The following is a 16,471-nucleotide window of genomic DNA, read 5'->3' as shown; positions in this document are numbered from 1 at the left end:
GAATTCAATTCACATAATTGATCTCTCACCATCCTGAAGGTGGCCAAATGTTCCCTCCTGCCCAGGAGATTCAATATCCACTTACTACTTATTGTCCTATTAAAGAAGATGCATGCTTGGGTCTGTCAGATCCACCATCAGATACTACTCAACTTAAAAAAGAAATGTATCTCAATAATAGATAGTAGGCATGTCCCACTTGTGGGCTCCCCAGAGGCAGCTGGGTAGCCACTGTGAGAAAAGATGCCGCTGAACTATATAATCTTTGATCTGATCCAGCAGGAATCTATATTCCAGGAATCAAGTGTTTAGAAAATAATATTTTAGACAAATATCTACTTACCTGATCTAAATCTAAAGCAGAATAAACTATTTTCCCTCGGTCATCCCCAGAAAATAACTTCATTCCATTGGGACTCCATGCCAAGGCTGTAATGCTACTTTTATGAAAACCTGACACGTTAAATCTCCGAAGCTGCAAATAAAGACATCATGTATCAACACACAAAACAGACTGAGGGGAAAAAAGGGGAAATATATAGTGGGTTGATTCATTAGTCCAGTTTATGAGGTGGTACTTCTCACTCTATTTCATTTTAACACATACCAGAAATTAACACTGAATATACTAATGGACAAAAGAAAGGAAAGGGAAGGGAAAAAAACACAAAATCCTTTTGTGAAAGTATAAGGTATTTCAAAAGTGACACTTTAGTGGCATCACTAAATATCAGACTTTTTTGGATGTCATAATTAAGGAATTACACATTTAATTGGAATAAGTCTTGACTACCACAGACTTCACATATGGTCCTTACTTGTTTGTTTCTCCCAGGTAATGAAGAGACAAGCTGAAAAATAGCAATCTTGCCTGAAACTGTTCCAACTGCAACAAGATCATCAAAGCAGTTTAAGAGTTTCACAACAGTAATGGACTCATTCTTCCCCTAACAAAACAAAAACAAAACAATGATTACAGAATGAAGAAGCTTCAAGTTTACTTGTTTCAGGTCACGAGATACTAGTAGGCTTTAAGTCAGGACTTAGGGGTGGTTTAAATACTATCAATGTAAGAATTAAGTAAGAATTAAGAAGTGGATCTCAAAATGCAGTTCCGAGAAATGAGCAGCTTGTTTTAGGTAAGAGGTAGGAAGCTAGACCATCATTACAAAAGTGGACTGCAGTCACTCCGTTAGTGACTCAGAACTTTTGTGACACAACTTTTTTGTTTGGGTGATGGTAAGAAGATCGTGGATGATGAAAATATGTAGGATATTACACAGCAATTTTTAGGCATTACACTGCTGCTTCTAAGAGATTTGTTTAGTTAGTCATTTATTTATTTAAAGGCCCTCCATTTCTGCAGCAATAGATGTATTTTTTAACACCTTATAGACGAATGATTGCATTAGTTATTATAATATTACTAAGTTTGAAATGTGTTACTGTTGAATGTTGACATAGATTTTGCTTTGCCTTATTGCTATTACCATCTGTTTTCAATTAGCACAGTATTATGAGCATATTATACCAACAATGAAAGGATTGTTTTTGTTGCCAACTGCTGTCTCAACTCAATTCCAGGTGTTGATTTTTATCTTTAAATCTTTATGCAGTTTTACAAGCAAGCATCTCCTTTGTTATGAACCTGTACAGTTATTACAATTTACAATAACATTTTGAAGACTCTAACAAACTCATCTCCATATTGGTGACAGTGCAACCCAAATCTCTAAATGAGTTCTCTCAGCATCTACATGCTAATGCTGAACAGCATGGGAGAAAAGGTCAGAATCCTGTGACTACAACTAAACTACAACTAAAAGGTCAAATATAGATTCCCCAGTTCTATCATTCAGAATGGTCATCCAAACAAAAGCAGGATAATTGGTAAAAACAGAGGCAAAACAACTTTCTGAATCATTTAGAAATATACTATGGTTGATTATAAAGAACACCGCTGAAAGTTCCATAAAATCCAAAGGGTCATTCTCCCACAAGTGTCTGTGACAAAAGTCTTCTTCTAGAGTGACCAAGGAAGTGTCTTTCCTTAAATCAGGTTTGCAAACGTAATCATCTAGAAACAGTTTTATTAAAGAGCATTTAAAGTCAACCAGTCACTAACTTTTTTTGAGTATTTTACTCAAAAAGGGATATTTGGACATTAGCTTATACTTTTTACAATCATGTTAGGCTTCTTGAGGAAAAGCTGGATTACATGTATTTCAAAAGAGCTGGGACTCCTCCCTCTCTTACGGAGAAAATTACAATATTGTGATCCTACGTGTAAATCTTTTCATTCCTAGATTTAATAAGACACAGTAATCAAGTATCAAATACCTGTACATAAGGAGTTGGTCATCTTCAACTTCAGGTTCTAATAACGTAATGAAAAATCTTACAAGTTTTGATCAGTTACATATTCTGCTAAGAGTGCCTTTTTCACTGCCTGGCACAACTCGGAATGAATGCAAACAATGTTACCTTCTAAGTGTCTTGAAAATTTATTAGGGCTACTGAAGATTTTATTCTTACATTATGAGAAATCCCATACCCTACAAAGATAAGATGCAATACAAGGAAAAATATGTCTTTGCCTTCAACAGTGGCAAAGACTGTCTCCAACTTGTGTACAAACAGAGCCACTTTCCCAGTTGTTTTCAATATACTTCACTGTCCTCAGCTACGTAATAGACAGCTATAGATACTCTGCACAGCAATACAACAATGCTCTGAGACAATCATGAAAACCACCTTAATTATCTTTCCACTTAAAAGAGCAAGTAGGATTTTCTGGGAGCATCAGCTTTCCCAGGCAGCAAACGCTACAGAGTCCTAAAGAATCACAGAACATGTATTAATCTTGATGGGCTAAGGAATCATTTTAATATCCCCACAGCTCTCAAAAAGGGTAACACCACTGGAAGACTCAGCCACCATTATGTCACATATCCAGGACAAGAGAACAAATATAACTCACCCTCCTCCAATCATCCCCCTCCAGTTGAGTTTAGAAAGCCAAATACAGAATATACTCCAATGCTGTCATTTTCTAATATATTGCATTTTACTTTGGACGTAATTGCTTATGAGAAAAATAGTATATGGGTGAAGTGATGGTGATGAACAATATAGCTTATGAATGAAAAAGTAAATTTATACTGTAAAGAAAAAGTTTGCCTTAAGTACTTGCCAGGATGTAAATCAAACACGTAAGTTAAAAAGAGATTGAGTTAAATAGCCACAATACAGATAACTTTTATCTCATTTTAAAACCACAGCAACTTTCTTAAAAGAACTCTGAACCTTATGTGTTTACCTATTTTTGAGATGCTATGTTAACCAAATATCCTACAAGACAGAGCCATGCCAACATTAAGATTTGTCCTTACCTCAAAATTGTATTTTTTCATCTGATTCAAATGCCTGCAGTATAAATACAGCATGCCAATACTGCTGCCTACAGCTATGTAGTCCTCATTGGTGTCAAGTGCAGTCAAGTAGACGACAATGGAACGAAATCCTTTTTGGATTTTTGTAGGAATGGCATTGAGAAGGTAGTACAAGGGGCAAAACTCCTTGAAAGTAAATGATGGTATCACTGATGCCATAGCAAACACGATGCACTACCTATAGACTAGAAAAGATACATTTCATATACTCCTGCAGCCCATAATAAAGCAGACAATTTTTTTGTTAAGGGCAACATTCCGTTTCCAAAATTCAGCCATAGTAAAAAAACAAATAGAATGCACCTTCCAATTAAAAATGTAAATTACTACATAAATGATTAGGAACTAATTGGCAGAGCATAATGCTCATGCAACATTTTGTTTTCTATAGTGTAGACAGAGTAATACTAAGATATTTTTCTTTCTTTTTAATGTAGGACAATTTATGGTCCAGAAGATTCAAAATTATAATTGTTTGTCTTTGCTTATTTATTCATACATCAGACATACTATATCACTGCTGAGTAAAATGTATGAAACCAACCATTATAGTTTTTAAACCTTGGTTTTTGGTATAATATTAATCTTATTAACTATATAAACTATATGGTTTATATATAGTTGTTCTACTTGGATATTGTTGAGCATTATATGAATGATCAGCCTTTTCTTCTCCTCGCACAATCCCTAGGAGAAGATGAGATGCTTTCACATTTAGTTATTATGTCAAGCACATTTAATCATAACTATTATGACTGGCTTGTTTCAGTAAACCATAGATATTTATCATAGTTTATAATTTGAATGTAATGCTAAACTGAAATTAATTGGAAACAGAAGAAGTTTTTTGAATTTCACCTCAGAAGCACAACGAAAGAAATGTATGACCTGAAGTACATGTATGTAAACAAATTTAAACAATGACATAACTTTTCCTGCACAAAACTGCACAATATATTTGTCCAGAGTTGACCAAACTGTTGCCCCATTACAAAGATGGAACATTTAATGAATTGTGTACTAAATAAGCCATTCTGTTTATTCAAGAAATAACCACAGTTATCAACTCTACCTACACAGAACAATATGAGTATCTAGGCAAAAGACTTCATTGTGTGTATGGCTTGCAGTGAGGTAGACGGAAAAAGGTACCTCTGTTTGTAGAACTCATACTATGGAATTCTAGGGATGTGAAAAACTATCAATTTGGGAATGAAACTTTGTGGAGAACTCCAGAATGTCATGTTTGTCCTTTGGACCATGATGAACTTCCTCTAGACCATGCCATCCCAGGTATGAAAAACTTCATCCAGAAAATTATGTTTGGGGCAGTTCAAACTGCTTTTGGTTCAACGGATTTACTTCTGAAAACTGCAAACCCACTTCCTGGAACAGCTGCATTTTCAAAGAGTGACAGCATGTTTTAGAGCCAGATATATATTTATAAAAATATGAAAGTGAAAGTTCTAAATTCTGTCCCTTGCTGAAAAGAAGGCATATCTCATTCCACTTATTTACATGCTAACATAAGTCAGGAAGTCATGCATTTTCATATGACAGTCACTTTATGCAATATGGATCATAAGGTTTAATAAAAGATGGTTTAATCCTCTCCCGGTTTAGGAATTAAAAGTATTTCAGTATTTATCATTATGAAAACAGATGAATTTAAGAGGACTCTACTGTAATTAATAGAGCTACCTTATACAGTTTTAAGACTAGATAACAATCAATATAATTATAATGGATCTTTCTAAAAAAAATTCAAAGATGGAATAATTAAAGACACATTTCAATATAATTAACATTTCTGGTAGTTTATACACAGGTCTTCTTTCAAACAACTGTACTCAATGTAACTAAAGCTTTTATCATGATTTTTCCTGAGACATATATTTATCCTGTATCAAAAGAAAGCAACTTCACTTTTTTTTTAAAAAAGATTATTCCATCTTTGAATCTTTTTTAGAAAGATCCATTATAATTATATTGATTGTTTACATGTAATTCTAGAATGTTTTATGTTAACTTACTAGTCTTAAAACTGTGTAAGTTTTGTTTTCTTGTTTTTAGAGAGCCAGTTTGGTCTAGTGGTTAAGGCTAGAAACCAAGAGACTGTGAGTTCTAGTCCCACCTTAGGTGTGAAAGCCGGCTGGGTGACCTTGGGCCAGTCACTCTCTCTCAGCCCAACTCACCTCACAGGGTTGTTGTTGTGGGGAAAATAGGAGGAAGAAGGAGTATTTGATATGTTTGCCGCCTTGAGTTATTTATAAAAAAATAATAAAGGCAGGATGAAAAATCTAATAAATAAATAAATAAAATAAGGCATCTATTACATGCCTCATATAAATATATACTCTGATCTCCTAAGTCCAGTCCCTTACTCTAATGTACAATACTTCTCTCCAGCAGAGACACTCTATTCAGCTTCCCCCAAATAGACAGTGTTTTTAATGGATCCAAAATATTTAAGTGTGCCCCCTCCTTAAGTATTTGCCAGAGTGTTCAGGAACAAGAAGGCCCACAACTGTAGTTTTCCCAGAGAACTGATTAAATTACAATACTGATTCACAAGCAAGGCAGACATGTAGGAGGACAGCACTAATGACGTACACAATTTGTCCATTTTTTGTGCAAAAGAGGAGTTTTAATATTAATACTTTGGGCTTTTTTACATTTAAGAGTGCAATTTTGATAACAAGTTAGGGCCAGTTTGTAAAAAAGGAACACACTATCAATAGAGTTTTTCAATATTTTAGTTCCTATTTACTTTTAATACAAGCAGTACTTCGGTTGTACAGATTTTTCACATAATTTGGAGTGCAAGATCTTAGTATGACAGGGAGCTGTATCCTTCCAGAACTTCAGGTGAGTGGAAAATGGTCTACAAGGAGACAATAATGTATTGGCAAACATAAGAAATAGATGAAGTGTCTGTTTTGAAAGGCAGGAGCTATACTAAAAATGAAAGAGAAACCCCATCCATCCTTTTAAACTGAAACTCAAACCCCCCCATTTTCACAAGCACCTGTGCATATCATTTGAGGGGCATTTCCACAGAAGGATAGTAAAACACACTTTAGTTTTAGCCAAAGCTGGTTTCAACGCATTTTCAGTGTCAAGCCTCTAACAGCAGGCGAACACATAAAGGTTCTGTTGAGCAAGAGCAGGGCGTCTATCAACACCCCCAGCAAGCATACAAGCCATTTAAAGGGGAGGCAGTCTTGCACCAGCTAGCTTCGGCCCCAGCACCTCTTTTGTTGGAGGTTAAATACCGAGAGGGAAAGAGACTGGTAACTCACCCCCCTCCGCCACTAAAGAGGGCAGAGAAGGGAGCCGAGGCAGCAGCTCTTTCGGGACATTGGCCCCCAGAACGCAGCAACGCGGCCCTTGGAGACCTAGCGCTCCTCTGACCGCCTCGCCTGATTAGGCCGCAAGCTCCCTACCTCACCTCAGTAGGCCCCAGAGACCCTCATGATCAACGGGGGAACAGCGGCCGCTCCCTCCCAGGCCTGGCGACGCTGGGAAAACAAACCCAGCGCCCGCGGCAGCGGCGAAGCATCTTAGTCGGGCGGGGCCGGACGTGAGCGCACTTCCGAGAGGAGGGGCGTAGGAGGACGGTCGCTGGACGTGGAGAGGGGCGCATGGCTGGTGAGTTTTCGCGGGGGCGGGGTTGGAGATTTCTAGTCTTTTCGCTGGGCCGGGGTTAAGGCCGCCGTATTCTTGGGCAATGCGTGCTTCCTGCTGTCGGGTGGCGGGCGGCTGAACGGACTGGCAAATGGCCGGATGGCGAGTACCGATGGTGATCTTTCTGCGCGATGAAAACTGCCGCCTGTAATCCACTGAAAAGAAAGTCTAGTGAGTCAGGCGCCGCTTTCAGTCTGTCTTTGTGATGCGACGGCAGTTGAATGAACATGCAGGGAAGGCATGGTCCAGCACTGGAGATTCTTAGGATGGTTTCTCACAACGTGCCAGACGAGACTAAAATGAAGTTGTGTCGTTTGTGGCTGCCCAGCTACACGGCAGCATGTAACTGAAGGTACCTGGAAAGGCAAAGCTGGACGGGACTTGCTTACAGTATTACTTGGATAGGAAACCACCAGAAATACTTGTTGTTTATTCGTTTAGTCGCTTCCGACTCTTCGTGACTTCATGGACCAGCCCACGCCAGAGCTTCCTGTCGGTCGTCAACACCCCCAGCTCCCCCAGGGATGAGTCCGTCACCTCTAGAATATCATCCATCCACCTTGCCCTTGGTCGGCCCCTCTTCCCTTTGCCTTCCACTCTCCCTAGCATCAGCATCTTCTCCAGGCTGTCCTGTCTGCTCATTATGTGGCCAAAGTATTTCAGTTTTGCCTTTAATATCATTCCCCCAAGGAGCAGTCTGGCTTTCTTTCCTGGAGGATGGATTGGTTTGATCTTCTTGCAGTCCAAGGCACTCTCAGAATTTTCCTCCAACACCACAGTTCAAAAGCATCGATCTTCCTTCTCTCAGCCTTCCCCATTGCTTTAACTATGCGGGCCTTTCTTGTCAGTGTGATGTCTCTGCTCTTAACTATTTTATTGAGATTTGTCATTGCTCTTCTCACAAGGATTAAGCGTCTTCTGGTTTCCTGACTGCAGTCAGCATCTGCAGTAATCTTCACACCTAGAAATACAAAGTCTTTCACTGCTTCTACATTTTCTCCCTCTCTTTGCCAGTTATCAATCAGGCTGGTTGCCATAATCTTGGTTTTTTTGAGGTTTAGCTGCAAGCCAGCTTTTGCACTTTCTTCTTTCACCTTCATCATAAGGCTCCTCAGTTCCTCTTCGCTTTCAGCCATCAAAGTGGTATCATCTGCATATCTGAGATTGTTCATGTTTCTTCCAGTGCTTTTAACTCCAGCCTTGGATTCCTCAAGCCCAGCATGTCGCATGATGTGTTCTGCGTACAAGTTGAATAGGTAGGGTGAGAGTATACAGCCCTGCCGTACTCCTTTCCCAATCTTAAACCAGTCTATTATTCCATGGTCTGTTCTTACTGTTGCTACTTGGTCATTATACAGATTCTTCAGGAGGCAGACAAGATGACTTGGTATCCCCATACCGCTAAGAACTTGCCACAATTTGTTATGGTCCACACAGTCAAAGGCTTTAGAATAGTCAATAAAACAGAAATAGATGTTTTTCTGAAACTCCCTGGCTTGTTCCATTATCCAGCAGATATTGGCAATTTGGTCCCTAGTTCCTCTGCCTTTTCTAAACCCAGCTTGTACATCTGGCAATTCTCGCCCCATGAATTGCTGAAGTCTACCTTGCAGGATCTTGAGCATTACCTTACTGGCATGTGAAATGAGTGCCACTGTTCGATAGTTTGAACATTCTTTAGTGTTTCCCTTTTTTGGTATGGGGATCTAAGTTGATTTTTTCCAGTCTGATGGCCATTCTTGTGTTTTCCAAATTTGCTGGCATATAGCATGCATTACCTTGACAGCATCACCTCGCAAGATTTTGAACAGTTCAGCTGGGATGCCGTCGTCTCCTGCTGCCTTGTTATTAGCAATGCTTCTTAAGGCCCACTCAACCTCACTCTTCAGGATGTCTGGCTCTAGCTCACTGACTACACCGTCAAAATTATCCCCGATATTGTTATCCTTCCTATACAGGTCTTCTGTATATTCTTGCCACCTTTTCTTGATCTCTTCTTCTTCTCTTAGGTCCTTGCCATCTTTGTTTTTGATCATACTCATTGTTGCCTGGAATTTACCTCCGATGTTTCTAATTTATACAGATATAAATGTATACCTGGAAAGGCAAAGCTGGGCGGGACTTGCTTACAGTATTACTTGGATAGGAAACCACCAGAAATACTAGCATTGGAAAAATGCCTCTACTAGCATATCGTTGCTGAGAAAACTGAGTGGATATATCCTTAAAATCCACAAGAATAGAACTTAAAGGAGATTTTTTATCTTTTGGGTTTGTAGCTCATCCTGTGGTGGGAGCCCACCCATTGTATTAAATTGTGGGAACCACTATGGGCTGTTTGTTTAGGTATAACATTATGTAAATGGAGCAATTGTGCTTTCTTAAACCAGAATTATGCCTTACATTTGGGGACAAGTAATAGGTGAGGATCAGATAGAAATCATGCCTAATGTGGAAAAAGTGGGTATCTGCTTTCTCCAGGTCTCACATATTTATTTTGTCCAGACAATGTATGCTATTGGCACTCTCTTGGTGTGGCATGGTCCATATATGACAGGAAAGAGTCATTCTTTAAAACATATTAGTAATAAAAACACCTGAATTTGTGATTTAAATTATTTTAATGTTGTGTTTCGATTAGCCAGTAGTTCTACTCCGAGGACACCTGTACTGTCCATAAGTGCAAGAAAAATTAAAGATAATGCAGCAGACTGGCACAACCTAATGATGAGATGGGAAACCTTGAATGATAATGGATTTTCTATTGCCACCAAGATTGTGAACATCAAAAATGCTACACGGTAAATATATTGAAATAATTTGTCAATAGTCCTGATGCAAAGCTCATTTTTATTTCATTTAAACTGGACTTTTAAAAAACACATTCATATGATAGACGTTTAAAGAGACTGTGTTAAACGAAGATGATTTGTTACGGTTAGACAACAAGATGAGGTAGTGAAGGCATTTTTCTTAAAGACTAAATGATTTTTTAAATTATTTATTAGGTTTAATGACAGCAAATTGGAGATAGAACACGATGATCCCTCTGACTGTGAAAGACTGCCACATGACTGTAATATGGAACTGGAGCAGCGTTGTACAGAACTACTTGGGACTTTTAAAAATTTGGTACTTCTTAAAAACATCTGTGCTGAAAAACATTTGTTTCTACTCTTCACCAGACAAGAGAGGCATATCTTTGCAGCAATTGTCATGTTACCCTTTAAGTAATTATTTTACAAGCCTAATCAAGACAGCAACCTTTATAAGTATATAAGCCAGATTTCAAATGAATGTGTACTATGCATATTAACTCGGAAATACCAAACAAAACTATTAAACCATGTTTAGTTCTGGCTGTTAAAAATGTCCTTAGGGAAGCATTATGCTTTGTCAGTATTGTTTATCTTGTCTATGGTCCAGTTTTCAAAATGTCTTGGCTGCTAAAAGTAGTGATCAAACAATTTTGTGCAAAATGTTTACTGAATTTTAGCTTCTTAAATGTTGAATCTTATTTGTTCTCAACTTTGCTAGGCCAAAATACATGAGAAAATGGAAAAACTGTGTTCAACAACTAAAGGGGTCTGTGACTTAGAAACATACCATAATGCAAGAGAACACAAGGGACCATTATTTCACACGTGGCCTGTTTCCTATTTCTGTAAGTAAATCTGTCTTTTCATTGAGGATGATTTATTTGAAAATGAACATAACTACATGATAACTGAGTTTTCAAGACTAATAGCCCTTCATACATTTATCAAATGTCCTCTTTAGTCATCTAGTAATGAAATCCACAGATTCTTTATGCTCTATGCAAAAAAATTACTTGTCCAAATCTCCTCCCAGTTAGCTTCATTGGATGATTCTTGGTTGTATTTTGGAAGAGGTGGAAAAAAAATCTCTCCCTGCTGACTTGTTCACATCATGGGCAATTTTATATCCCTTGATCATGTCTCCTCCCTCTCAGTTGCTTTGTTCCAAGCTGAAGAGTCTGAAACTTTCTAGCCCTTTCCCTAGGAAAAATGTTCTATACCTTATTCATTTTGCTCTCTTCACTTTTTTCGGTTTTAATATATCATCATCATAGAGTTGGAAGGGATCCTGGAGGTCATCTAGTCCAGCACTCTGCCCAATGCAGGAATTCTTACACCATCCCAGACAAATGGCTGTTCAATCTTTTCTTGAAAGCCTCCAGTGATGGAGCACCCATGGCTTCAGGAAGCAGGTTGTTCTGCTACTATAGCTCTCACAATCAGGAAATTCCTCCTTATTTCAACTGGTGAACTCTCTGTTAAGGTTCCGCCTATTGGCTCTTGTCTTACCTCAAGTGCTAAGAAGAATAAATCCAGTTCCTTTAATTGTGCTTTGTAGGACCATCTTTGTTCTTTGCAGTCTTACCAGTTCCTCAGCATCCTTTTTATATTGTGGCAACCAGAACTGGACATAGAATTCCAGGTATGGTCTGACAAGTGCAGCATAGAGTGGTATTATCACTTCCCATGATCTTGGCGCTACACCTTTGTTGATGCAGCCCAAAACTGCTCTGGTTCTTTTGGCAGCTGTGGCACATTGCTGGCTCATGCTTAATCTGTGGTCTATCAAGACTCACAGATCCTTCTTGCACACTACTACTGATAAGCCAGGTACTGCCTGTCTTGTAAATGTGCAGAACCTTACATTTCTCACTACTGAACAACATTTTCTTAGGTAGGGCTTAGTGTTCAGAGCTATCAAGATCCTTTTGAATCTTCAGCCTGTCTTCTAGAGTATTAGCAATCCCCCCAGCTTTGTGTCATCTGCACATTTTATGAGTATCCCTTCTATTTTCTCATCCAAGTCATTTATGAAGATGTTGAATATCTTTTTTTTCCAACTGTGCTGACCAGCTCTGTATTCCAGAATCAGGCATACCATGGATTTGTATAAGAGCCTTACAGCGTTGGCATTTTAAATTTCAGTTCCTTTTCTAATTATCCTTAGAGTAGAATTTAATTTTTTTACAACTACTGACAGCTTAGATCCATCTGTGTTTTGTCCCAGTGCACATCACTTTACGCTTACTTAGATTTAACTATTTGGTTGACTATTGTTCCTTCTGGAACTGTTCACAATCATTTTCAGTTTTTACCACCCTAAACAGCTTATACCATAAACTGTCCATAATCAAGTTAAGAAATACTGGTGTCAGCACAGTTCACCAAGGGGTTATAATTCTTGTTTCTATCCATTGAGAAAATTGTCCATTTATTCTTATTTTTACTTCTGTTTTTTAACTAGGTAGCAATCTGTTTTAAAAAAGGTTTTATCCCATAACTGTTCAGTTTATTTAAGAGCTTTTGATGAGGAACTTCACCAAAGGTTTTTGAAAATCCAAGTAAGCAGCATCAACAGGTTCCATCTACCTACTTTTTGACACTCAGAAAATTCTGGAGTGGTGGTGAAGCAGGATTTAGCTCTATGGAATCCATGCTGATTTTCTGACCAATGCATATTATTCCAGATGTTCTTTGGGTCCCTTTTTAAAAATTGGTATCCCACTGTAGACAGCCACAGAGAGGACCTTGGAGAAAATATGCAGAAACGTATGAAAACAAAAGCATGCATTAAGCCCAGGAAAGAGAAAGCATGAGAGAGAAACTTGGACTGGTTCCATGCTAGTTCACCTAGGTATAAGAGGGTTGGAAGGAAAAACACAGTCAGGCTTTTGAGATAATTTTACTGTAGCCTATATCAATAAAATACAGTTCCAGTGAAACTTGTGGACTCTGTTGCCTGGCCTACTTTGAATGGCTGATACCCATTGACTACTTTCTACTCCTATTACTCCAAGTCTGATCTGAGGGGGCAAATTACATATTCTTGCTTGGAGATCTGAAATTTCATTTTTGAATTAAGAACTCCCTAGTTGTTGCTATCAGAACTCAGTGATTTGTCTGCTCATGTCACCTCAATTTGTTTAGTCATTCTTTTTCCCTCACTGAGAAAGTCAATTCAGACTCAGTTATCTATCCTACACCTTTTGGAGTAAAGTCACTTAAAGGCAAAGAATTCATTCAGTTTTTCTGCTATCATCACATCCTTCTTGAGCTTCCCCTTCTTAGTTATCTAATAGCCCAACTGTGGCTAGGCTAAACGATTTGCCAACTTCTGTTGAGCAATTAAATGCATCTCAGATTGGTTGAACTGCAGTTCTGTAAAGAGAATTATGGTTCTCTGTGGGATATTTCACCTGATATATAATTGCAGTTTTGAAAACTGCTGATCTTATACATCAGACCTGATTAGCACTTGAATCTTATTGCTGCAAAGAAAACAAAAGGGATATACCCATGAAATCACTAGAAACTGAGCTCAGTTCAAAAATTAGGATAGATATATCTTACAACTTCAGCCAAAATATCAGTTGTATGAAACCTTGCACAAAACTTTGAAATTTACAATTTTTCTATCCAATAACAATATTGAAAGATTTAAAACTAAAGCCTTTTTTGAACTGAGCTCAGTTTCTAGTGATTTCATAGGAATATCCCTTTTGTTTTCCTGGCAGCAATAAGATTCAAGTGCTAATCAGGTCTGATGTATAAGATCAGCCAAATTTTATGCAAGTGGTATGTTGCAACATGCTGAGAAATGTTTGCAAAAATAGGATGTAAAAGAGAATGCAGGACGATTTGTTTTGGTTTCTTTTTCAGATGATGTGTCTGTCAAGCTCTTAGACATGTATTCACAAGAACTAAAACTCAAGCAAACCATTGTGGAAGAAATTGCTCATACTGCTGACCAGGATCTACTGATGGTCTATTTATCATCATGGTTGTATCAGCCCTACATTGACAACAGCAACATAGTCCTGTTAGAAAGTATGTTGTTAGAAACAGGGCACAGGCAGCTCTAATCTTACCTATTTGAAATATCATCTTAATCTTAAACCTTCCTTTAAGTAGCAAGAGAAACAGTCCTAATAAGGTTACAGATTTGTGATTTTTATTACTCTGTATTTACTTGCATCTTATTTTTAATAAAATTCTTGCATTTTTATGATTTATACAGCTTATTTTTGTTCCATATTATAGCATAAAGCACAATTTCCTTTTACTGTGTTTTGAAGTATATTATGAGCAACATAGTACATGGTTATTTTCAGAAGAAGATTCTTTAATATTTATAGTCTCTCTGGGTGTGTAACTGGGCTGTCAGAATATTAGTAATAACTAACTAGTTTAATCCTTGCCTAACATTTCTAATGTGTCAAAATGTGGGAGTCGTTTCTCTCCTCTGTCTCCTCAAACTGGGTAAAAGTTCTCAAGGGAAAACCTGCTGTCGTGTACTCCAGTCATATGAAAATAGAACTGAATTATATTTATAATATAAATGTACTGTACATACAGTAAATATATACAATGTGCAGAAGGCATAGTTTCTCTGTTTTCAGACCCACATCTTGATTAAATATTATCACTGGCATATGACTTTTGACACTTTAAGTGATTAACACAAGCTTAGAAAACAAGCAGTGGGGTAACAAATTCAGATTCTATACAGCAGATTTAGAAGTCTTGTAAGTATGCCAAAACAGAAGAGAACAATTCCTGAATAGGGCAGTTTTTTGACATGTGTGTGTTCAAGTCATTTGTTGTAAAAAGCGTAAAACAAAGTACTCAGAATAGAAAGAATACTTAAGTCCTTCAAAAAAACAAGCTGCTTGTGATACAGCTAGGATAGGAGATAAGACTTCTAGAAGATAAAAAGGAAAGGTAGCAATGGCCAGGTATGTAGAGATCAGCACTGCTCCCTCCCACTTTCTGCAACGTAGTTGCTAGGCCAAACTCTCTCATGACAGTATTTCAGTGTCTTAGTACGGTATGTGACTGCTCAACTCTTCAGTCCCTGTTCAGGTTGTACTTAAAATCTCTGTTTTGGTTTTTTCCCATCCCAACAGAACGTTGGAAAGAATTATACAAAGGGACTCATAAATCTAAACTATTAGCAGGATAGCTCTCAAAAAACGGAACAGAATGGGACAAAATTGGTATAATGGGAGAACCTATCCAGATAGGTAGATCATGTTAAAAATGGGCCAGATCTGGCATGAGACTACAAAGGAAAATATTCCAGAAAAAAATCCCCAGTGCTTCCCTATGAGAGAGGCGGTTGTGCTTGGAATGCTGCAGACCACTCCATTCTAATGCCTCCATCCCATGCCCAGCCTAGAAACAGATGCAACACACTACTTGTTGCGTAAAAGAATAGACAGACACTTCCATAGTCGCTGCTATAGTGCTTGGAAAGAATTCAAGAAGCCATGCTCTATATACTTTCCCTAACTTGTTCAGAATTGCCGTTATGTGGGGTGATACGTAACAGCATAGTTACCCATTTCTGTGCTCAGCTGAAGAATGAGTGACAGTACTGAAGGCTGAAGCTACATTCGTTGGTGGAGGTGATTTTGGATTCATTTCTGGACCAGGGGAGTCCATCCTTTTCCTAGGACCATGAAATAAACTGAGTAATTTACCCAAGCTTTTGGCCATCCTAAAATACTCCGACACAGTCTAAAACACTGAAAAATTAAAATCTTTTTATTCAGTTTGGAAATAGAAAAATATAACGGCTACATAATACAAGCGCTGCTTCAAAATTTATTTTCCTAAGTCACTTCTAAATCACCTTTGTATGGATTATTCCATGTTATTTTTTTAAAGGGGCTGTTTCTGTTTCTTAGGCTTTGCCCAGTATCCAAAAGATCATGCGTATAACACGCTAAACTCAGTTACAGCTTATCAAGAGGCATAATAAGCTGGCTCCTCTCAAATCAGGCATGGCTAACAAACTGCAGACACCTCCCTCATAGCTTGTTTAATAGCCTATGAAATTCAACTGACTTGTTCCAAAAACAAGATATGTCCATAGTTTACTCAATATGTTTTTAAAAAACCATGCAGGAAGCTGCCTATAATTTGGCTGCTTGTAGGAAGAGCCAATGTGGGCATCCTGTGCATCAAGAAGCCAAAAGATTTGTTACAATGTACAGATATAGTTTCTATGTCTATCAATCCATATGCCTTCCAAAGTTCACCAAACATTAATTCAGCTTAGGCTTCAAAACTCTGTCATAACATAAATGTACTCCATTTTTATAATATTTCTGTATGCCATATTCTGTTGAAGTCTTCACTTCCAAATACTTGAGAGTCTAGGCATTATGGATTAGTGTTTTCAGAGTAACTTTGGTGTAAGAATGGAATACCCAGTTGCAATGGCTAATTGCGACTGGGTGCTCCAGCCTTACACAGAGCTGAAGAAGACTGACAGGGAACAAGCGAATG

At 38.0% G+C, this 16,471-nt stretch overlaps 2 protein-coding genes across 3 annotated transcripts in view; one reads left to right on the top strand and one right to left on the bottom strand.

The window, feature by feature from the left end:
- The window catches only part of TECPR2 (tectonin beta-propeller repeat containing 2), a 49,356-nt gene extending 42,355 nt beyond the window's left edge, over positions 1–7,001 (bottom strand). Inside the window, exons 1-4 of the mRNA XM_063290351.1 lie at positions 6,904–7,001; positions 3,393–3,637; positions 819–947; positions 344–475 (exon numbers count right to left, since the gene is read on the bottom strand). Coding sequence (XP_063146421.1) covers positions 344–475; positions 819–947; positions 3,393–3,611 — 480 coding nt within the window. The 5' untranslated portion in view covers positions 3,612–3,637; positions 6,904–7,001. The remainder of the gene's footprint in view (positions 1–343; positions 476–818; positions 948–3,392; positions 3,638–6,903) is intronic.
- Positions 7,002–7,172: 171 nt separating this feature from the next.
- Positions 7,173–14,190, top strand: CINP (cyclin dependent kinase 2 interacting protein). 2 transcript variants are annotated; one of them, XM_063290353.1, is made up of 5 exons: positions 7,173–7,310; positions 9,781–9,940; positions 10,148–10,271; positions 10,677–10,803; positions 13,838–14,190. In XM_063290353.1, the coding sequence occupies exons 1-5, from the start codon at positions 7,271–7,273 to the stop codon at positions 14,038–14,040; spliced, it is 654 nt and encodes a 217-aa protein (XP_063146423.1). In that variant the 5' UTR covers positions 7,173–7,270; the 3' UTR covers positions 14,041–14,190. The 2 variants fall into 2 exon arrangements, with proteins under 2 accessions (XP_063146423.1, XP_063146424.1); XM_063290354.1 differs by lacking the exon at positions 7,173–7,310 and adding an exon at positions 9,540–9,599.
- Positions 14,191–16,471: the final 2,281 nt, after the last annotated feature.

This window comes from Candoia aspera, chromosome 1 (assembly GCF_035149785.1).
Source record: "Candoia aspera isolate rCanAsp1 chromosome 1, rCanAsp1.hap2, whole genome shotgun sequence".
Lineage (NCBI taxonomy): Eukaryota > Metazoa > Chordata > Lepidosauria > Squamata > Boidae > Candoia > Candoia aspera.
Note: the sequence above shows the minus strand (reverse complement) of the source record. Positions and strands in the feature narration are given on the sequence as shown.